The sequence below is a fragment of the Lathyrus oleraceus genome, chromosome 7, assembly GCF_024323335.1.
Source record: "Lathyrus oleraceus cultivar Zhongwan6 chromosome 7, CAAS_Psat_ZW6_1.0, whole genome shotgun sequence".
Classification (NCBI taxonomy): Eukaryota; Viridiplantae; Streptophyta; class Magnoliopsida; order Fabales; family Fabaceae; genus Lathyrus; species Lathyrus oleraceus.
In genome coordinates this window covers 335,414,436-335,438,914 of record NC_066585.1, presented here as the reverse complement: position 1 = coordinate 335,438,914, position 24,479 = coordinate 335,414,436, and the positions used below count along the sequence as shown (strand labels likewise).

At 36.7% G+C, this 24,479-nt stretch overlaps 1 protein-coding gene across 1 annotated transcript; it reads left to right on the top strand.

Annotated features, from left to right (window-relative positions):
* The first annotated feature begins 1,180 nt into the window (after positions 1–1,180).
* On the top strand, positions 1,181–5,438 carry LOC127100370 (receptor protein-tyrosine kinase CEPR2). Its single transcript, XM_051037511.1, has 3 exons — positions 1,181–1,372; positions 1,918–4,846; positions 4,933–5,438. Exons 2-3 carry the CDS (start codon positions 2,314–2,316, stop codon positions 5,307–5,309), a joined length of 2,910 nt encoding a protein of 969 aa, XP_050893468.1. The 5' UTR covers positions 1,181–1,372; positions 1,918–2,313; the 3' UTR covers positions 5,310–5,438.
* Positions 5,439–24,479: the final 19,041 nt, after the last annotated feature.

Sequence of the window (24,479 nt, the reverse complement as noted above, 5' to 3'; positions counted from 1 at the left end):
TATTTTGTCACGTTCCCCACATGTCTCTCATCTCATTCTCTCTTTTGCTAAGTGGGGCAATTGTAACCCCCATTAATTATCTTTATGTTCTCATTTATAATTTTTTTACACTCTTAAAAATTGGATTAAATCACAAAATTATTAAAATATTAAATTAAAGTTAAGTTCTAGATTCTAATTGTGTATAACTCTACATAGAGATTAATATAAATTCAGTTTAGTTACTTCTAGTAACTCAATTCATTTGCACTTTTTAAAATCGATTTGTTTAAGTTCAAAAACTCACTTAAACTTCTGCAAAATGAGTTCATTTGCATTTTAACAGTATACAATTAAAAATAAATAAATATTGTGCGCTCATCATTTTTCATTTTTCATTTTTATTCAAAAAATTTTAACATCAAAATGAATGTCTAAAAATACAGAAATTCATTATTGTATGTTATAGAGTATAAATAAAAGATATAGTGATAGTTATCTAAGGATGTTTGTGAGAATGATCAAGAAAAAGTTTATAATAAAAAATAAAATAAATAATTTTTAATAAATTTATATATTATTATTATTATTATTATTATTATTATTATTATTATTATTACATTTAATTAAATTTTAGTGTAATTATATATTTTTATAATTTGACTAGAAAAAATCTTACGAGTTTTTCCAAAGAAAGCTGTCATAAAATATAAACACATGTGATATTATGTGGATTTTTTAAAACATGTCTATCAATAATATTATTAGTTTATTTTAAAAATAAAAATAAAAATAAAAATTATACACTTTCTTTTTAGATAAAGTGATAATATAATTAAAAATTCACACACAAAACCATGAGAACTATAATTCGAATTCTGGCAAACTTCCAACAGTTAGATTTTTCGGACCAAATTATACAAATTAATATACAAATAAAATTTCAAAAAAGAATTACTCACAAAATTTATTCTATATATTTTTCTTAATAAATAAGTTAAATAAAAAAAATATAATTATGGATGGAGATAATATCAGATTTGTCTTTCTAAGTTTCAACTTTGGTGACTCATCTTCTTAATGTCCTTTTGGAATCTTCCAAATAAAACATCCAAAACAACATAATGTATCTATACCACTATTTTATTTTATGGCCATGGCCACTTCATACATTAATGCACCAATCAAATAATTCTATTTTCTTTTCACCTCTTTCGGTTACCGACTAATAAGCACACATTTCTAATTTCCCACTACATTTCAATCATAAATTTTCTCTTATAAAAACACCATTTTCTATTCTCACTTTCACTCACAAATCATTTCCTTCATAAAATTCTCACTTGGCAGAAAACAAAGAAGAAAAAGACACTTCCTCACACCGAAAAATCAGGTTAGAAAATCAAATTTTATTACTATCTCATATCTTCATTCTTCTCATTCTTTTTCTACATATAACTTTTTTAATTTCTCTTCGAAAACAAAATCAAAGAGTAAAGTTATATTGAAAAAGAGCCAAAGAGTGTTCATCATTCTAAATTTGAATCTTTACCAATTTCTAACTATCATTATCATATCATTATTAAAAAGAAGCATCCAAAAAAAGTTATAAGTAACTCATGATTATAAAGAAAATGTGTATACAATTATTATATGTGCCTTGCATTTAGAGCAAATTAGATTAGAAACTATAGTGCTTTGCAAAAGATGTGTGAAATGAGTGACTTCAAAGCATTATTATTGTTATCTCTTTCTTCAATTCTTTGATTAGAATCATAATAATGAAAGTTCAATCATTCTTTACCCATGCTAATAAAATTGACATTTCAACTTCAACTTAAATTTTTTTTGTCTCACCTAATCACTATTTGTTTTTTCTTTGCATTGCACTATTTACTAATGTCACTATGTCTGATTTTTGTATTTTAATGTTTTTAGGATTGTGACACTCCTTCAATAATGCTTCATTGATCATCAAACTTCAAATCAAATATCATCCACATTCACACCACGGTTACGACATCAAAGTTTTTTTTACCTCAACATTCAACCATTGAAGCTACATTAGCTACAATATCAAACATTGTGACACGGCGTGTTAAAACCCTATTGACAATTTTGTCTGCATCATCCGTCGCATTTTTGACCACGATTCTCTACAATTTCAAAAAACACTTCACACTTCAACTTTTTGAATCTTGTTAACAACTTTATCCTTGAACTTCATATGAACTAGCCGCATTCGACCATAATTCTCTCCGCAATATCAAAGATCATGATGCGACCATAGTTTTCAAACCTTATCAACAACTTAGTCCTTCCAAATTTGTTTCAATGGCCAACACATCCCATTTCTTTCACCTTTTCATCTTCATGGCAACTTTGTTACTCATTTTCCCTCCATGTGAATCTCAAACAACTGAAACACAAGCACTTCTTCAATTCAAAGATCATTTAACCGATTCGTCGAACACTTTAGCTTCATGGAATGAATCAAGCACTCCATGCAACTTCCATGGAATCACATGTGCTCAACCATCTTTCAAAGTCATAGAAATCTCATTAGACGATAACTCGCTCTCGGGCGAAATTTTTCCATCAATCTCAATACTTCATAGCCTGCAAGTCCTTTCACTACCATCCAACTCCATTTCCGGAAAACTTCCTCCAGAAGTAACCAAATTCACACACCTCAGAGTCTTGAATCTATCCGGAAACGAACTCGTTGGTTCGATTCCGGATTTTTCTGGACTAAGAAGCCTCCGTGTTCTTGATCTTTCGGCGAACTTTTTCACCGGTAGAATCCCTAGTTGGATAGGGAATCTAACCGGACTTAATTCACTCGGCCTTGGAGAAAATCATTACACTGGTAGTATGATTCCAGAGAGTCTTGGAAATTTGAAAAATTTGACATGGCTTTACCTTGGCGGTGCTCAGTTGGTTGGAGAGATTCCAGAATCATTGTATGAAATGGAAGCATTGGAGACTTTGGATTTGTCAAGAAACAAGCTATCTGGAAAAATATCTAGTTCGATTTCGAAGCTGAAGAATGTTTACAAGATCGAATTGTTTTCGAACAATTTGACAGGCGGAATACCGGAAGAGCTCGCGAATTTAACCAATTTGCAAGAGATTGATATTTCTGCAAACAACATGTTTGGTAAATTGCCTAAGAGAATTGGTGATATGGTGAATTTGGCTGTTTTTCAGCTCTATGATAACAACTTTTCTGGTGAGATTCCTGTTGGATTTGGTGATATGGAGAATCTCAGAGGCTTTTCGGTTTACAGAAACCGTTTCACCGGTTCGATTCCGGAGAATTTCGGCCGATTTTCTCCTCTTGAGAGCATCGACGTGTCTGAGAATCAGTTTTCAGGTTTCTTCCCAAAGTACTTGTGTGAGAAGCAAAAGTTGACAATTCTGCTTGCATTGCAAAACAATTTCACTGGAAATATTTCTGAATCTTATGCTTCATGCAAGTCACTAGAGAGATTGAGGATCAGTGGAAATTTTTTATCTGGAAAAATTCCTAATGGTGTTTGGTCACTTCCGAATGCGAAGATAATTGATCTCGGGTTTAACAATTTCAGTGGTGAAGTTTCTTCACAGATTGGTAACTCAACAAATTTAACTGAGGTTGTTTTGACGAACAACATGTTTTCTGGTAAGGTTCCTTCAGAAATCGGAAAATTGGCGAATTTGGAGAAACTTTACTTGAGCAACAACAATTTCTCTGGTGAAATTCCACATGAGATTGGATTTTTAAAACAGTTATCCACTTTGCATTTGGAGGAAAATTCCTTAACTGGTTTAATACCTAAAGAGTTAGGCCATTGTTCAAGGCTTGTGGATTTGAATCTTGCATTGAATTCTCTATCTGGAAATATTCCGAACTCGGTTTCGCTTATGAGTTCGTTGAATTCGTTGAATTTGTCTAGAAACAAGTTAACAGGTTCGATTCCTGATAATTTGGAGAAAATAAAACTAAGTTCCGTTGATTTTTCTGATAATCTGCTTTCTGGTGGAATTCCGTTCGGGATACTTGTCATCGGGGGAGAGAAGGCTTTTGTTCGAAACAAAGGTTTATGTGTTGAGAAAATTCCAAGAAGTTCGATAAATTCGGATTTGAAGATTTGTGGTAATGATCATGGTCATAGAAGAGGTTTCTTTGGTTATAAATATATATTGCTCTTGGTAATTGCTGTTATCTTCATCGCTGCGGTTTTGATCTGTCGAAGCATCAAGATTCGAAGAGCGAAAAAGATACAACAGTCTCAGAAGGAAGCAAGTCAAAAGAAATGGAAACAAGCATCTTTTCACAAAGTGAATATTGATGCTGATGAAATAGGTCATCTGAATGAAGATAATTTGATCGGCCACGGTGGTACGGGAAAGGTTTATCGAGTCGCGTTGAAGAAAAACGGGATGGTAGTGGCCGTGAAGCAACTAGAGAAAGGCGACGGTATGAGGATTTTAGTTGCGGAAATGGAGATTTTAGGGAAAATTCGACATAAAAATATACTTAAACTTTATGCTTGTTTTCTCAGAAGTGGAACCAATCTTTTGGTTTTTGAGTATATGCCAAATGGTAATCTTTTTGAAGCTCTTCATAGAAATGTAAAAGATGAGAAGGTTGCATGGGATTGGAATCAGAGGTATAAAATTGCATTGGGAGGTGCAAAAGGGATTTGCTATTTGCACCATGACTGTTGTCCATCTGTTATTCATAGGGATATAAAATCTAGCAACATCTTGCTTGATGAATGTTATGAGGCAAAGATTGCTGATTTTGGTGTTGCTAGGTTTGCTGAAAAAACTCAGATGGGTCAAAGCTCTTTTGCAGGCACACATGGTTATATTGCTCCAGGTATGTTTTGATCATGCTTTACATTCTTTTTAATTTTATGTATTTCTTAGTAGAGTTAAATATATATTCTGTTGTGTTATATGCAGAACTCGCTTATTCAACTGAAGTAACCGAAAAAAGCGATGTGTACAGCTTCGGAGTAGTACTGTTAGAGTTAGTATCTGGAAGAAAACCTGTTGAAGAAGAATATGGAGAAGCAAAAGACATAGTTTATTGGGTTCTGAATAATCTGAATGACCGCGAAAGTGTACTCAACATTCTTGATGATAGAGTTGCATCAGCACATTGTGTTGAAGATATGATAAAAGTGTTGAAAATTGCTATTAAGTGCACTAATAGGCTTCCAACTTTGCGTCCTACAATGAGAGATGTTGTTAAGATGCTTATAGCTTCTGAGCCTTGCAAGAAGAAAACTAAAAGATGTGGTTTTGAGAAAGATTTAATGTCTAAAGCTACAATGTAAAATTTTGCATGTTATTTTTCAGTTGAAGTGAACTTTGTTGAGATGTAATGTATGATAATAATTATGTTTTTGATAGGTGTTACAAATGTATATCATGTATTATTATAAATTGGAACAGTTTTACCTGAATTTTCAATGGTTCTCTAAAGATCAATTAAATATGTTTTTTTATGGCATTTAATATTTTTCAGAGTTGGTTTTGGTTGAGTCACCAATTAAGTTAGCCAAAGAACTTTTAGCACTTACTTACATCACTCATATAGCCACATCATTTTAGTACTTTAGTGTTTAATTCTTCTTGTGCCAAATTACATTTTGATGCCAAAATAAAGAGAAAAGGTAGATTGATTGTGTTCTTAAGGATGTGAACTCCTTATTTACAATTGTTACTTTTATAAAAGTGATTTTCCAAGATCATTAAGGATAGGTATGACTTTGTCACTATAATTGACTCTACTATAACTGACTATCTAATTTGAGTATTATAGATATAGCTCAAAACAGTGAGCACACATATGTTTCTAAATGCTTATTTAATAGGCGATTTAGTTTAAGATTTGATTTCAAGGGTATATTACTACAATGTTTCATTCTTTTATATGGAGGTGAGCACCTTAGATCAGATGTTTTTGGCACTCACTATTGGGCATGTTCTTTTTGTGGACATTCCTAATATATTTAGGTTTGACTACTTATGCTTATACCATTACACAAGCTCTCAAGCCCCGTAGTTATTTTAGTAGATAATTGGTCTAAAAAGCAACGAAGCATGAAAAATTGTTTTTTTTTAAATATGGAATTTTGTTGGGCTGAGGTGCACTAGTGATGTGGTATTTGTGCCCCCTTAAGCTAGTAGTTAATGCTTAAAGTTGAAGACTAATTTTTTCATACTTGTTCCTATTTATATTGTTTTAAGACGATCAACCCTAGAGTAGTTGATGTTGTTGATTCTAAAAGAGGTTTTGTGAGAGCATCAACAAGTTACAACGCGTTAGGTAGATGTTGAATCTTCATGTTTTTCTCAATAACACGCTCCCGAACAAAGTGAATATCGAGTTCAATATGTTTTGTGCGTGCATGAAGAATAAGGTTGTGAGATAGCAACACGACACTCAAGTTATCACATAATAAAGTAGGAGGATAGAATGGCATAATAAGTTCCTTGAACAAGGATTCCAACCAAAGAAGCTTTGGTGTCGTTTGAGAAAGAGCACGATATTCGTTTTCAGTACTAGAGCGAGCCACAAGAGGTTGCTTCTTAGAGCTCCATGAGACAAGATCGGGATCAAAGGAAGTACAAAAATCAAACATGGATCGAAGGTCATCAGGATCGCTTTCCTAGTCGGAGTCGCTATATGCTCAAAGAGAAAATTTCTAGACCATTAGAGAAGGAGATAGGAGAAAGCCATGAGTGATAATACCACTTAGATACCGTGGAATCTGCTTCACAACTTCCCAATGTGAGAGGAGAAGATATGAATTGACATGCTTTCACGCTAAAGCCATGACTCCATGATGTAAGTGTTTTTAACGAACAATCACGAGTTTGAAAGTCTGTGAGATTAATTCGAAAAATCTTGGGAGCAATTCTGTGCAAACATGTAATACCTTAAATCCTGAAACTTATAAATAAAGAATTACTCGACAATTTAAGGTGTCACCTACGACAATCCTTCAACAACACATAGACATTTTGAAAACACACAGTAGAAAATAAACAACATACAATACATGTCACCACATGCTCACCTTCACTTAGGGTATCATGGAACCAGAATCATATTAAATACGACAATAAAACATTTAACTTCAATTTTTGTATTATAGAGACTCATCTTTCACAAAATAAGTCAAAAAGGAAATTCAATATCCACTCTCAACAACATCAACAACATCTCAACAAGGCAGTTGTTAAACTTAAGCAAAATAAGCACATCACCATCAAGCATAATAAACGAAAATATTGTTCGCCCCTCAGTGTTACAGAATCAGAGCATGACGACTAATAATAAAAGCGATAACTAATGAAAATAACTCTAAGAGCTATTTTCCATTCACAACAACTTATAATCCTGATTATCTGTAAGATGTCCATGGTGGACAACATCAAAGCAAACTGGGTGAGAATTCACATCAATAAATTAACGTATAAACTGTAAGGTTGTATTCAAACATCTCAACATTCAACAACAATCAAACAACAATATTATCACACCGAATATCCATCAACATGCACAACAGACACATATTCATCATTTAATTATGTAATGATACTCTCAACTTCGACTAGACTCATATGAATGTGGTACCATATCATCACCAATTGGTTCACTCAAAAACCGAGTTCACCCTGCACAAACCCTGAATCCACCCTGCTTGAATTTGGGACAATTCACCAATCCACCCTATTCGGATTGCAACTTGTATTTTCATCAACAACAACGACATAATAAATGCATGTCACAATACGTCAATGCAACAACAACATAATGTTCAAAGTCTCCTCCTGACAATAAACAAAACATGCATTGAACCAACAATAAAAGTTCCCCTTCCGAACTATCATCGACCATAACAAACTCACAATTTAACAACATAATTCATGCTCATACAACAACATATCATTATCATAATTCACAGAATTCATCATAATATCATCAACACGTATACACATCTCCATCATTCATCAACTGATTCACAAATTCGATTAAATTCATGTTTAAATTGTTAAATCACACTAACCATCATTTAAAACAGCAGCTAACATAACATAACAGTGCCTAAAACATCTATAAAAGTTGAAAAATTAAAATATGTATTTTTATATCATTAACACAAGTATATGCGTCCATTGTAGTGTAGACCCATGACGGGTTACCCATCATAGTAGTGACGCCCATCACCAAACCCAAACATCCAGACCGTCATTCAAGTGTTGTCTGGCTTGAAAGACAAGCCTGAGCAGAGGGGTTACCCGTCATAGTGGTGACACCCGTCATCGCCCTGAGAACTGCAGAATTCGTTATGCTAATAGAGCTCACTGCAGAACTCCAATTTTCCCATCTCGGTCATATAAATTCGACCCAAAACAGCATATACGTGTTATATAATCATCAACAACACCCAATTTCATCAAATCAATACATTCAGTTCATAGTTTTTATATCGACAACTCAAAACAGAAATTCATACATAACACAATGCACAAATTTAATGTCAATAACAACATAAACATCAATAAAATCATCACAAATCATAATTTTATTCAAGACTCAAGAACCCTAATAGAGTTAAGAACTCCTCGTTTCTACCCCTCATGCATATACCTATTATTGAATCAATTCTCCCCCTTACCTAGTTTTCCTAATAACAATAGAAAAATTCTTATCTTCGATTGTTCTTCCTCTCTCTAGTACCATAGTTGTTTTAATAGGTAATGGGTATAAAAAGAAACGAAGCCCGAAAAAATTGGAATATTGTTGGGTTGAGGTGCACTAGGGTTGTGCTACTTGTTCCCCCTTAGACTAGTAGCTCAAGCTTAAAGTTGAAGACTATTTTTTTCAAACTTGTTCCTATTTATACTATTTTAATACGGTCAACCCTAAAGCAGTTAATATTGTTTTTTTCTAAAAGAACCTTTACAATGTTTGGCCCCTTGGTTGAAGACATGTTCTTAGAGTATTTAGTAGATGTCACATTGTCTTCTTTTTTAAATAGATACGATGTAGGGATAGGTTCTTGTGTATTCCTATACAACCTAATAAGAAGCTTTATAGTAGGAATCTATCATGATATGGTTGGATAAAATAGAGAAATTGAATTGGGTACTCTATTTTCTTAGATAATGGTCATGTTAAATCATTTGATGTATCTCATTCAATTCTCAAGGATGATTGTTATTTTCATGACTTCTATGAAGCCCATTGTCAAGAAGGTGTTAAACTTTTACCCTTGGAGATGAAAAATTGTTGCCTCCGAATACTCATTGTTTTGTAGAGTATTTTTAAACCATGGGTTATATGGGTTCTTGTGATATTTTGAAGTTTGAATATGAGCCCCTGATGATGTGGTTTGCTATCTGCACGTATATGGAACACATCAAAGTAATACAAAAGATTATCGTTCCCACAGAGACCAAATTGTCAATCTATCGATTTCTATTGTTACGGTGTTTATCTAAGGCAGATCAAATAAGTAAGTTCATGTACACATAAAAGGAAATAATGAAGTAAATAAATTCAGATAAAAAATGCAGGCTCAGATGTAATTCACATTAGTTAGGAAATACTCCAATTGTTTCTAAATAGAACTACTTATGGGGCAATATTTTCTACTTTGAGAAGAATAAATTTAACAAGAACTGTCGCTTTCGCATATTCAGAACCGAGTTTACTCTCTAATTAATGCCCTTCATTGTCACTTATGAAGGGTGCTTGTTGCGTTAAAGTAGTAAACCTATTTTTAAGAAATTTTATTCTTGACTTAGTTAAAAAGTGATTTTGATTTGAAAAGTTTGACTTAAAAGAGATCCATGACTTTCGCTCAAGGATCCAGATTTTAAACCTACAAACGCATCCGAAAATAGTTTCAAAATCGTTTTCTAATAGTATTAAAAATTCCTAATTAACCGGACAGAGTGCTTTCGCTACTTTTGACCAGTTAAAACTAACCAAGTTTATCTTTAAGAGTTGGACGACTTTCGATCTTACCCAACTATATCTCGGCTCTACTTTTGTAGTTACCGATCAAAATAAGTACTGAAAACTTGTGCTAAAATCAAAACAGCCCCTAAAGCATTTCTATATATACAAATTTTGGAGTATCATCTTAACGATGATCCTTACATCCTAACCTTTAAAGATTTAGCCAGACATGGAAATAGAAATCAACATAGCAGAATTAATCATGTTTAAAAGAACAGACAAATAAAATGTGTAAGTTAATAAACAAGTAGGTAAAAGCAAGACAAACAAGTAAATAAAGTAAAGCATGCAAGATAAATAAAACATAAATGCAAATAAACTTGAATACGAAACCTGCTCCAAATCGGAGACTTTAATCTGGTACACTGGAAAGTAAACTTGACTGAAAAGTAAAATTTGACTAGAAAGTAAAATGGCGGAAATATTGTTTGTATAGTGCTCCAACCTAACTACAAATCAAGTGCGATAACCCCCCGATGTGACGGATTTTTGCTTTTACAATGGTGAACTTTAGGCTTAGTGTTGCAAACTAAGTTGGATACCTTGGCGAGTGAAATGAAGACACCTATTTATAGAGATTTTGAAAAGCTAGGAAAAGACAAAGCTGCCCTCCAACTACCCTTAGTGGGAACGAGCCAACAAAGATGGCGCCCGCCATCCCCACCATTGCGCCCGCCATGTGAACAAAATGAAAGGATCATGGGAACGTGGCAGTTACCATCGGTTGACAGCTTACACATCATGGCACCCCCCTTGGCGGCCGCCATGTTGGACGCCATGTGTACAATTTTCCACAAAAACTTCTATTTCTTGCTCGTTTGGCTTCGTTTCTTCACAAAAGGCTCTTGTAGAGCAATGTACCTGAAAATAGGACAAAAAGCAAACATAACACAAGAAAGTGACAATAAAAACCTAATAATCATGTGCAATCCGAGTCAAATATGCAGTGTGATTCAGTGTTATCAAATTCTCCCACACTTGAACTTTTGTTTGTCCTTAAGCAAAACTTTTATGGATCACGAAAGAAAAGAAACAGCAACATACAAGTATTCAATTTAGGCTAAAGATTATAAGCTCAATCAAGGATGTGTTGATGGGTACTAAACGATGAACCAAAAATATCGGGGCTACACTTCCCGCAAATGCGGTCATAAACTTCTTTCCTATACAAACCAATCCATATCATGCTACTATACTTAAGCCTACCTTTTTCATCCCTTTTTCTTAAATCCCTTTTCATTCAGGCGCAATCACATTAAGCCTATTATTCGTACATACTCATAGTAAGGTGACCGGTTAGTGATTCTGATCCTTTTACATAGGGTTCTGGTACATAAGTTTGGTAACCCTTTTTATTTTACCCAATTGCAGTTGTGGGGGATCAAACCGTAATCCGCCCTACCAAGTTCAGCACCAGATCCATCTGAACCAACTAACAATGGGTATTTTATTTTATCATTTTTTTTTCTTTTTGCATGGGGCTCTGGTACATAATTGGCGTAACCCCTTTGTTTTTCCTATTGTAGTTGTGGGGGATCGAACCGTAATCCGCCCTACCAAATCCAGCACCAGATACCTCTGAACCAACTAACAACGGGTATTTTTCATTATTTATTTATTTATTTTTTTTTTTTCATGCAAGAATTTTAGAATCATTCACTTATTTTCATCGGTTTCCTTATGTAGAGTATGCTTAAGCCGAAGCTGACTGCTAAAATAAACTACTTAAGGGCTTTATTATTTGGGATTAAAATTAAGGCTATAATATAATAAGTATCGGGATCAGTTTCCAAAGTCAATAAGTTTACGGTGTTGAGACGATATCTATTTTTTGTTTAAAGTTTTCCTAAGTCTTTAACATCCTACCCTAAACTTGTCTAAAAGCCCAAAATTTTCAAAATAAAAGCTGTTTTCTTTGTAAATTTTTTTTTGTAAGGCTTAAGAAATGGGGAAGTAAGGATACACTACACAAATGACTCGTCTAGCACATGCAATTTATTGAAAAGAAACTAACAAACTAAAATAAACTAAAAAGCGATAAATGCAAAAAAATTAAAAGAAAAGGAAAGCATAGAAATCTCCTCCCACACTTAAACCGAACATTGTCCATAATGCTTCGATAAAAGATGAGGAAAGAGTAACCAGGAAGACACGACTGTTGACCACTGGTACCCTCGCCTCCTGGCTCTGAATGCCTGGGATGACGACTGTAACACCCCGATAATAATAAAATAATTATTTGAATTGAGTTAATAATTTATTTATTAATTTAACTAAATAATTGGAAATTTTATTATTATTTATTATTGGATTATTATTATTATTTGGAAAATATATATATGTTGGAAATAAGAGAAAGAATTCCATTTGGTAAAAAGGAAAGTTTCACGTGAAACAGAGAAGCGATCGTGAAAGAGGAAAAGGGCAAAGAGACAGAGCAGGGGCTGAAGGTTGAAGAGAGAAAAGCTTGGAGCTCAAAGATTTGCCGGATTAATCAGGTAAGGGGGGTTTATCGTCGATTAATGGGTATTATGGGATAATATGTGATGGGTAGTGATAAGCCGTTAATTTGACCCTAATTGGGATTGTTGATGCTGAAGAATTCTGTTGGATAAATTGTATTTAGACTGTAATTGGATCTGTGTTTGGGTTAGTTGTGAAATTCCGAACGTATAGCTTCTTACGGGATCGGAATCGGAGGTCCGGAAGTCCTCCAACGGTGGAAAATGCGGAGAATTCTGCATTCTGCCTTGTGTTAGCGCAGGACTGCTGTTTTGTCTGCGTTAACCGGTTAACCCAGAGTGTTAACCGGTTAACACTGTTTTGAATTGTGAAAATGTACTGTTTTGCCTGCGTTAACCGGTTAACCCAGGGCGTTAACCGGTTAACACTGTTACAGAGTGGAAAAATTGGCTTTTTAATGTTGTATACATAATTGAGAGTTGGCCTATGTTGGCGTATGATGTAATAGGGATTATTTCCCGCTGTTTTGAGCAGTATAGGTATTAGTAGAGTGTGCTAATACTGTGTTTAATTGATTTACATGTGTTGATGATGTATGATGGTATGCATAATGATGTGAATGTATGTATTATGCATGTATGTGTGAATGGACTGTTGTATGGCTTAGAGTGTGAGCATATGTCCGTTGTGAATTGTTGGTGATGCTGCATTGCTAGATGATTAGCGTGCATAGCATAGCCTTCGGGGCTGTAGCTAATTCCCATGGTGAGGAATTAGTGAGTGAACCATTGTGGGTTTGTTGTTGATGTTTGCATGCTAGATGATTAGTGTGCATAGTCTAGCCTTCGGGGCTGTAGCTAATTCCCATGGTGAGGAATTAGTGAGTCACTAGGTCTCAAATGAGTGGGACTAGTGAGCTTAGTAGCCGTATCTGGAGGGATCGGTGAGCTTGAACTATATGTTCAGGAATAGTCGGTACCGCATGTGTGGAGTCTCATTGCATAATGTATGTATGGCGTATAATATGAATGGATGTATTCCAATATTATACGTGTGTTTGTGTTGTTATGGAGTATGATTTGAGATTATACTTGTGCTTTATATTGGTGTTGAGTATGATGTTGAGCTGATGTGCTGTTACTGATTGTATGTTGCGATTAGGGTGATAAATGTGTTAAATTGCTTAACATGACATTATATTCTATAATGCTTATTATATTGATTGAGGAACTCACCCTTACAACTATTTTTCAGGTAACGAGAAATGAGTTGAGTAGAAGCGAATGCTTGGAGTCTAGTGTAGTCTCCTTAGTGGGTCGTGCTCTGATAGATGTAACATCGGGATGGGATGTTTTATGTTGTTGAATAATTTACATGTGAATGTTACATGTTTTACATGATTGAGGAGATCTCTATCCGCTGCGTTTTATGCAAATGTTTATGTTTTGAATAAATAAAAGAGCATGACCGTCATATTGTTGAATATTGTGGGATAATTGTGTGACACCCTTGAATGGCATAATTACTCTGAATTGTTATATGTTTATTATTTTAATTAAATATTTGGGGTATTTTAGAAGGGTGTTACATTAGTGGTATCAGAGCATAGTCGGTCGAGTAGAGTCGTAATTTTCTGTTTCCCTGTACGGGATAGGTGTTGTGTAACCCTATCAGTACTTATTGTTTTAGTTTGCTTGGGTTGTCCTTTGAGTATTTTTGGTAGAGATTTTGGGATAGACCTTGTGTGTCTTCCACTAGTGCAGATTGATGTTATCTTGGGTATGAACTGGTTGGTGTTTAACCGGGTTTCCATCAACTGTTTTGATAAGACTGTAATATTTCCTGAGATTGAGGAAGGGAAGAGTTTGTTTCTATCAGCGAGGCAGGTGAATGAGGCAGTAGCGGATGGGGCAGAGTTGTTTATGCTGTTAGCGACTTTAGAGGCTAAAGATAAACTGGCAATTTGTGATCTAGCCGTGGTGTGTGATTTTCCTGATGTGTTTCCAGAAGAAGTGAATGAATTACCGCCAGAGCGTGAAGTTGAGTTCTCGATTGATTTGGTACCTGGTACTAGACCGGTATCGATGGCTCCATATCGTATGTCTGCTGTTGAGTTAGCTGAATTGAAGAGTCAGCTGGAAGATCTGTTGGATAAGAAGTTTATTCGTCCGAGTGTGTCACCGTGGGGTGCACCAGTGTTATTGGTTAAGAAGAAAGAAGGTACTATGAGGTTGTGTGTGGACTACAGGCAACTGAATAAAGTAACGATCAAGAATCGGTATCCTTTGCCGAGGATTGATGATTTGATGGATCAGTTGGTTGGTGCGAGTGTGTTCAGCAAGATAGATTTGAGATCTGGGTATCATCAGATACGTGTGAAAACTGAGGATATTCAGAAGACTGCTTTCAGAACAAGGTATGGACATTATGAGTATTCTGTAATGCCTTTTGGTGTGACTAATGCGCCTGGAGTATTCATGGAGTATATGAATAGGATTTTCCATCCGTACCTAGACCAGTTTGTTGTGGTGTTTATTGATGACATTTTGGTGTATTCGAAATCTGAAGAAGAGCATGCTGAACATTTGAGAGTGGTTTTAGAAGTTCTACGAGAAAAGAAGTTATTTGCTAAACTCTCTAAATGTGAATTTTGGTTAGAAGAGGTTAGTTTTCTTGGTCATGTGATTTCAAGAGGTGGTGTTGCTGTTGATCCTTCTAAGATAGAAGCGGTATCTAAGTGGGAAGCTCCGAAGTCAGTTTCTGAGATAAGGAGTTTTCTTGGTTTGGCTGGTTATTATAGGAAGTTCATTGAGGGATTTTCTAAGTTGGCGTTACCGTTGACGATGTTGACTAGAAAGGGGCAAGCGTTTGTTTGGGATTTAAAATGTGAAGAAGGTTTCCAAGAGTTAAAGAGAAGGTTGACTAATGCTCCTATTCTGATATTACCGAGTTCGTCGGAATCATTTGAGGTTTACTGTGATGCTTCATTGTTGGGTTTGGGTGGTGTGTTGATGCAGAATAAGCAGGTTATAGCTTATGCTTCGAGACAACTGAGAGTCCATGAGAGGAACTATCCGACGCACGATTTAGAGTTGGCAGCTGTGGTATTTGTTCTGAAGTTATGGAGACACTATTTGTACGGGTCAAGATTTGAAGTTTTCAGTGACCATAAAAGTTTGAAGTATTTGTTTGATCAGAAAGAGCTGAATATGAGACAGAGAAGATGGTTAGAATTTCTGAAGGATTATGACTTTGGTTTGAATTACCATCCGGGTAAAGCAAACGTAGTAGCTGATGCGTTGAGTCGGAAATCATTGCATATGTCTATGTTAATGGTTAAAGAATTGGATTTAATTGAGCAGTTTAGAGACTTGAGTTTGGTGTGTGAGAGTACTCACAATAGTGTTAAATTGGGGATGTTGAAGTTAACGAGTGGTATTCTGGATGAGATTAGAGAAGGTCAGAAATCCGATGTGCTCTTGGTTGATAAGTTGACTTTAGTGAATCAAGGTCAAGGTGGTGAATTCAGAGTTGATGAGAATGGTGTTTTGAAATTTGGTAATCGGGTGTGTATTCCGGATGTTACCGAACTTAAGAAGAGTATTCTTGAGGAAGGACATCGTAGTGGCCTGAGTATTCATCCCGGGGCTACGAAGATGTATCATGATTTGAAAAAGTTATTTTGGTGGCCGGGATGAAGAAAGAAATTGCGAGTTTTGTTTTTTCCTGTTTGACTTGTCAGAAGTCAAAGATTGAGCATCAGAAGCCGTCTGGGCTAATGCAACCGTTGGCTATTCCGGAGTGGAAGTGGAATAGTATCAGTATGGATTTTGTGTCTGGTTTGCCGAGGACAAGTAAGAATTTTGAAGCCATTTGGGTGATTGTTGACAGGTTGACAAAATCGGCTCATTTCATTCCGATCAGAATGGATTATCCGTTAGAGAGATTGGCTGAGTTGTATATTGAGAAGGTTGTAAGTTTGCATGGTATTCCGTCGAGTATTGTTTCGGACAGAGATCCTAGATTTACATCGAAGTTCTGGGAAGGTTTGCAGAGGGCTTTGGGAACTAAGCTGAGATTGAGTTCTGCATATCATCCGCAGACTGATGGTCAGACTGAGAGGACGATTCAGTCATTAGAGGATCTTTTGAGAGCTTGTGTTTTGGAAAAGGGAGGTGCTTGGGATTGTTACTTACCTTTGATTGAGTTTACCTACAACAATAGTTTTCATTCGAGCATTGGTATGGCACCGTTTGAAGCTTTGTATGGTAGGAGATGTCGGACACCGTTATGTTGGTATGAGTCCGGTGAGAGCACTGTGGTTGGACCGGAGATTGTTCAACAGACTACAGAAAAGATTAAGATGATTCAGGAGAAGATGAGAATTGCTCAGAGTCGTCAGAAGAGTTATCACGACAAGAGGAGGAAGTCACTTGAGTTCCAAGAGGGAGATCATGTGTTTCTTCGTGTTACTCCGATAACTGGTGTTGGTCGAGCTTTGAAGTCGAAGAAGTTGACACCTCGATTTATTGGTCCTTATCAGATTTTGGAGAGGATAGGGGAGGTAGCCTATCGTGTCGCTTTACCGCCGTCGCTTGCGAATTTGCATGAGGTTTTTCATGTGTCTCAGTTGAGGAGGTACATTCATGATCCGTCGCATGTAGTCCAAGTAGATGATGTACAGGTGAGAGATAACCTGACTGTTGAAACATCACCTATGAGGATTGAGGATCGAGAGTTGAAGCAATTGCGAGGTAAAAAGATTGCCTTGGTGAAGGTAGCTTGGGGAGGACCAGCAGGTGGCAATGTGACTTGGGAACTGGAGAGTAAGATGAAGGAATCTTACCCAGAGTTGTTCGCTTGAGGTATGTTTTCGAGGACGAAAACTCTTTTAGTGGGGGAGAGTTGTAACACCCCGATAATAATAAAATAATTATTTGAATTGAGTTAATAATTTATTTATTAATTTAACTAAATAATTGGAAATTTTATTATTATTTATTATTGGATTATTATTATTATTTGGAAAATATATATATGTTGGAAATAAGAGAAAGAATTCCATTTGGTAAAAAGGAAAGTTTCACGTGAAACAGAGAAGCGATCGTGAAAGAGGAAAAGGGCAAAGAGACAGAGCAGGGGCTGAAGGTTGAAGAGAGAAAAGCTTGGAGCTCAAAGATTTGCCGGATTAATCAGGTAAGGGGGGTTTATCGTCGATTAATGGGTATTATGGGATAATATGTGATGGGTAGTGATAAGCCGTTAATTTGACCCTAATTGGGATTGTTGATGCTGAAGAATTCTGTTGGATAAATTGTATTTAGACTGTAATTGGATCTGTGTTTGGGTTAGTTGTGAAATTCCGAACGTATAGCTTCTTACGGGATCGGAATCGGAGGTCCGGAAGTCCTCCAACGGTGGAAAATGCGGAGAATTCTGCATTCTGCCTTGTGTTAGCGCAGGACTGCTGTTTTGTCTGCGTTAACCGGTTAACCCAGAGTGTTAACCGGTTAACACTGTTTTGAATTGTGAAAATGTACTGTTTTGCCTGCGTTAACCGGTTAACCCAGGGCGTTAACCGGTTAACACTGTTACAGAGTGGAAAAATTGGCTTTTTAATGTTGTATACATAATTGAGAGTTGGCCTATGTTGGCGTATGATGTAATAGGGATTATTTCCCGCTGTTTTGAGCAGTATAGGTATTAGTAGAGTGTGCTAATACTGTGTTTAATTGATTTACATGTGTTGATGATGTATGATGGTATGCATAATGATGTGAATGTATGTATTATGCATGTATGTGTGAATGGACTGTTGTATGGCTTAGAGTGTGAGCATATGTCCGTTGTGAATTGTTGGTGATGCTGCATTGCTAGATGATTAGCGTGCATAGCATAGCCTTCGGGGCTGTAGCTAATTCCCATGGTGAGGAATTAGTGAGTGAACCATTGTGGGTTTGTTGTTGATGTTTGCATGCTAGATGATTAGTGTGCATAGTCTAGCCTTCGGGGCTGTAGCTAATTCCCATGGTGAGGAATTAGTGAGTCACTAGGTCTCAAATGAGTGGGACTAGTGAGCTTAGTAGCCGTATCTGGAGGGATCGGTGAGCTTGAACTATATGTTCAGGAATAGTCGGTACCGCATGTGTGGAGTCTCATTGCATAATGTATGTATGGCGTATAATATGAATGGATGTATTCCAATATTATACGTGTGTTTGTGTTGTTATGGAGTATGATTTGAGATTATACTTGTGCTTTATATTGGTGTTGAGTATGATGTTGAGCTGATGTGCTGTTACTGATTGTATGTTGCGATTAGGGTGATAAATGTGTTAAATTGCTTAACATGACATTATATTCTATAATGCTTATTATATTGATTGAGGAACTCACCCTTACAACTATTTTTCAGGTAACGAGAAATGAGTTGAGTAGAAGCGAATGCTTGGAGTCTAGTGTAGTCTCCTTAGTGGGTCGTGCTCTGATAGATGTAACATCGGGATGGGATGTTTTATGTTGTTGAATAATTTACATGTGAATGTTACATGTTTTACATGATTGAGGAGATCTCTATCCGCTGCGTTTTATGCAAATGTTTATGTTTTGAATAAATAAAAGAGCATGACCGTCATATTGTTGAATATTGTGGGATAATTGTGTGACACCCTTGAATGGCATAATTACTCTGAATTGTTATATGTTTATTATTTTAATTAAATATTTGGGGTATTTTAGAAGGGTGTTACATTAGTGGTATCAGAGCATAGTCGGTCGAGTAGAGTCGTAATTTTCTGTTTCCCTGTACGGGATAGGTGTTGTGTAACCCTATCAGTACTTATTGTTTTAGTTTGCTTGGGTTGTCCTTTGAGTATTTTTGGTAGAGATTTTGGGATAGACCTTGTGTGTCTTCCACTAGTGCAGATTGATGTTATCTTGGGTATGAACTGGTTGGTGTTTAACCGGGTTTCCATCAACTGTTTTGATAAGACTGTAATATTTCCTGAGATTGAGGAAGGGAAGAGTTTGTTTCTATCAGCGAGGCAGGTGAATGAGGCAGTAGCGGATGGGGCAGAGTTGTTTATGCTGTTAGCGACTTTAGAGGCTAAAGATAAACTGGCAATTTGTGATCTAGCCGTGGTGTGTGATTTTCCTGATGTGTTTCCAGAAGAAGTGAATGAATTACCGCCAGAGCGTGAAGTTGAGTTCTCGATTGATTTGGTACCTGGTACTAGACCGGTATCGATGGCTCCATATCGTATGTCTGCTGTTGAGTTAGCTGAATTGAAGAGTCAGCTGGAAGATCTGTTGGATAAGAAGTTTATTCGTCCGAGTGTGTCACCGTGGGGTGCACCAGTGTTATTGGTTAAGAAGAAAGAAGGTACTATGAGGTTGTGTGTGGACTACAGGCAACTGAATAAAGTAACGATCAAGAATCGGTATCCTTTGCCGAGGATTGATGATTTGATGGATCAGTTGGTTGGTGCGAGTGTGTTCAGCAAGATAGATTTGAGATCTGGGTATCATCAGATACGTGTGAAAACTGAGGATATTCAGAAGACTGCTTTCAGAACAAGGTATGGACATTATGAGTATTCTGTAATGCCTTTTGGTGTGACTAATGCGCCTGGAGTATTCATGGAGTATATGAATAGGATTTTCCATCCGTACCTAGACCAGTTTGTTGTGGTGTTTATTGATGACATTTTGGTGTATTCGAAATCTGAAGAAGAGCATGCTGAACATTTGAGAGTGGTTTTAGAAGTTCTACGAGAAAAGAAGTTATTTGCTAAACTCTCTAAATGTGAATTTTGGTTAGAAGAGGTTAGTTTTCTTGGTCATGTGATTTCAAGAGGTGGTGTTGCTGTTGATCCTTCTAAGATAGAAGCGGTATCTAAGTGGGAAGCTCCGAAGTCAGTTTCTGAGATAAGGAGTTTTCTTGGTTTGGCTGGTTATTATAGGAAGTTCATTGAGGGATTTTCTAAGTTGGCGTTACCGTTGACGATGTTGACTAGAAAGGGGCAAGCGTTTGTTTGGGATTTAAAATGTGAAGAAGGTTTCCAAGAGTTAAAGAGAAGGTTGACTAATGCTCCTATTCTGATATTACCGAGTTCGTCGGAATCATTTGAGGTTTACTGTGATGCTTCATTGTTGGGTTTGGGTGGTGTGTTGATGCAGAATAAGCAGGTTATAGCTTATGCTTCGAGACAACTGAGAGTCCATGAGAGGAACTATCCGACGCACGATTTAGAGTTGGCAGCTGTGGTATTTGTTCTGAAGTTATGGAGACACTATTTGTACGGGTCAAGATTTGAAGTTTTCAGTGACCATAAAAGTTTGAAGTATTTGTTTGATCAGAAAGAGCTGAATATGAGACAGAGAAGATGGTTAGAATTTCTGAAGGATTATGACTTTGGTTTGAATTACCATCCGGGTAAAGCAAACGTAGTAGCTGATGCGTTGAGTCGGAAATCATTGCATATGTCTATGTTAATGGTTAAAGAATTGGATTTAATTGAGCAGTTTAGAGACTTGAGTTTGGTGTGTGAGAGTACTCACAATAGTGTTAAATTGGGGATGTTGAAGTTAACGAGTGGTATTCTGGATGAGATTAGAGAAGGTCAGAAATCCGATGTGCTCTTGGTTGATAAGTTGACTTTAGTGAATCAAGGTCAAGGTGGTGAATTCAGAGTTGATGAGAATGGTGTTTTGAAATTTGGTAATCGGGTGTGTATTCCGGATGTTACCGAACTTAAGAAGAGTATTCTTGAGGAAGGACATCGTAGTGGCCTGAGTATTCATCCCGGGGCTACGAAGATGTATCATGATTTGAAAAAGTTATTTTGGTGGCCGGGGATGAAGAAAGAAATTGCGAGTTTTGTTTTTTCCTGTTTGACTTGTCAGAAGTCAAAGATTGAGCATCAGAAGCCGTCTGGGCTAATGCAACCGTTGGCTATTCCGGAGTGGAAGTGGAATAGTATCAGTATGGATTTTGTGTCTGGTTTGCCGAGGACAAGTAAGAATTTTGAAGCCATTTGGGTGATTGTTGACAGGTTGACAAAATCGGCTCATTTCATTCCGATCAGAATGGATTATCCGTTAGAGAGATTGGCTGAGTTGTATATTGAGAAGGTTGTAAGTTTGCATGGTATTCCGTCGAGTATTGTTTCGGACAGAGATCCTAGATTTACATCGAAGTTCTGGGAAGGTTTGCAGAGGGCTTTGGGAACTAAGCTGAGATTGAGTTCTGCATATCATCCGCAGACTGATGGTCAGACTGAGAGGACGATTCAGTCATTAGAGGATCTTTTGAGAGCTTGTGTTTTGGAAAAGGGAGGTGCTTGGGATTGTTACTTACCTTTGATTGAGTTTACCTACAACAATAGTTTTCATTCGAGCATTGGTATGGCACCGTTTGAAGCTTTGTATGGTAGGAGATGTCGGACACCGTTATGTTGGTATGAGTCCGGTGAGAGCACTGTGGTTGGACCGGAGATTGTTCAACAGACTACAGAAAAGATTAAGATGATTCAGGAGAAGATGAGAATTGCTCAGAGTCGTCAGAAGAGTTATCACGACAAGAGGAGGAAGTCACTTGAGTTCCAAGAGGGAGATCATGTGTTTCTTCGTGTTACTCCGATAACTGGTGTTGGTCGAGCTTTGAAGTCGAAGAAGTTGACACCTCGATTTATTGGTCCTTATCAGATTTTGGAGAGGATAGGGGAGGTAGCCTATCGTGTCGCTTTACCGCCGTCGCTTGCGAATTTGCATGAGGTTTTTCATGTGTCTCAGTTGAGGAGGTACATTCATGATCCGTCGCATGTAGTCCAAGTAGATGATGTACAGGTGAGAGATAACCTGACTGTTGAAACATCACCTATGAGGATTGAGGATCGAGAGTTGAAGCAATTGCGAGGTAAAAAGATTGCCTTGGTGAAGGTAGCTTGGGGAGGACCAGCAGGTGGCAATGTGACTTGGGAACTGGAGAGTAAGATGAAGGAATCTTACCCAGAGTTGTTCGCTTGAGGTATGTTTTCGAGGACGAAAACTCTTTTAGTGGGGGAGAGTTGTAACACCCCGATAATAATAAAATAATTATTTGAATTGAGTTAATAATTTATTTATTAATTTAACTAAATAATTGGAAATTTTATTATTATTTATTATTGGATTATTATTATTATTTGGAAAATATATATATGTTGGAAATAAGAGAAAGAATTCCATTTGGTAAAAAGGAAAGTTTCACGTGAAACAGAGAAGCGATCGTGAAAGAGGAAAAGGGCAAAGAGACAGAGCAGGGGCTGAAGGTTGAAGAGAGAAAAGCTTGGAGCTCAAAGATTTGCCGGATTAATCAGGTAAGGGGGGTTTATCGTCGATTAATGGGTATTATGGGATAATATGTGATGGGTAGTGATAAGCCGTTAATTTGACCCTAATTGGGATTGTTGATGCTGAAGAATTCTGTTGGATAAATTGTATTTAGACTGTAATTGGATCTGTGTTTGGGTTAGTTGTGAAATTCCGAACGTATAGCTTCTTACGGGATCGGAATCGGAGGTCCGGAAGTCCTCCAACGGTGGAAAATGCGGAGAATTCTGCATTCTGCCTTGTGTTAGCGCAGGACTGCTGTTTTGTCTGCGTTAACCGGTTAACCCAGAGTGTTAACCGGTTAACACTGTTTTGAATTGTGAAAATGTACTGTTTTGCCTGCGTTAACCGGTTAACCCAGGGCGTTAACCGGTTAACACTGTTACAGAGTGGAAAAATTGGCTTTTTAATGTTGTATACATAATTGAGAGTTGGCCTATGTTGGCGTATGATGTAATAGGGATTATTTCCCGCTGTTTTGAGCAGTATAGGTATTAGTAGAGTGTGCTAATACTGTGTTTAATTGATTTACATGTGTTGATGATGTATGATGGTATGCATAATGATGTGAATGTATGTATTATGCATGTATGTGTGAATGGACTGTTGTATGGCTTAGAGTGTGAGCATATGTCCGTTGTGAATTGTTGGTGATGCTGCATTGCTAGATGATTAGCGTGCATAGCATAGCCTTCGGGGCTGTAGCTAATTCCCATGGTGAGGAATTAGTGAGTGAACCATTGTGGGTTTGTTGTTGATGTTTGCATGCTAGATGATTAGTGTGCATAGTCTAGCCTTCGGGGCTGTAGCTAATTCCCATGGTGAGGAATTAGTGAGTGAGTCACTAGGTCTCAAATGAGTGGGACTAGTGAGCTTAGTAGCCGTATCTGGAGGGATCGGTGAGCTTGAACTATATGTTCAGGAATAGTCGGTACCGCATGTGTGGAGTCTCATTGCATAATGTATGTATGGCGTATAATATGAATGGATGTATTCCAATATTATACGTGTGTTTGTGTTGTTATGGAGTATGATTTGAGATTATACTTGTGCTTTATATTGGTGTTGAGTATGATGTTGAGCTGATGTGCTGTTACTGATTGTATGTTGCGATTAGGGTGATAAATGTGTTAAATTGCTTAACATGACATTATATTCTATAATGCTTATTATATTGATTGAGGAACTCACCCTTACAACTATTTTTCAGGTAACGAGAAATGAGTTGAGTAGAAGCGAATGCTTGGAGTCTAGTGTAGTCTCCTTAGTGGGTCGTGCTCTGATAGATGTAACATCGGGATGGGATGTTTTATGTTGTTGAATAATTTACATGTGAATGTTACATGTTTTACATGATTGAGGAGATCTCTATCCGCTGCGTTTTATGCAAATGTTTATGTTTTGAATAAATAAAAGAGCATGACCGTCATATTGTTGAATATTGTGGGATAATTGTGTGACACCCTTGAATGGCATAATTACTCTGAATTGTTATATGTTTATTATTTTAATTAAATATTTGGGGTATTTTAGAAGGGTGTTACATTAGTGGTATCAGAGCATAGTCGGTCGAGTAGAGTCGTAATTTTCTGTTTCCCTGTACGGGATAGGTGTTGTGTAACCCTATCAGTAC

Bases quoted from the DNA above. Each gene is read 5' to 3' on its own strand.
- LOC127100370 (XM_051037511.1), top strand. From the start codon at position 2,314: ATGGCCAACACATCCCATTTCTTTCACCTTTTCATCTTCATGGCAACT. The intron at 4,847-4,932 runs GTATGTTTTGAT...TGTTATATGCAG, and splicing joins ACATGGTTATATTGCTCCAG to AACTCGCTTATTCAACTGAA.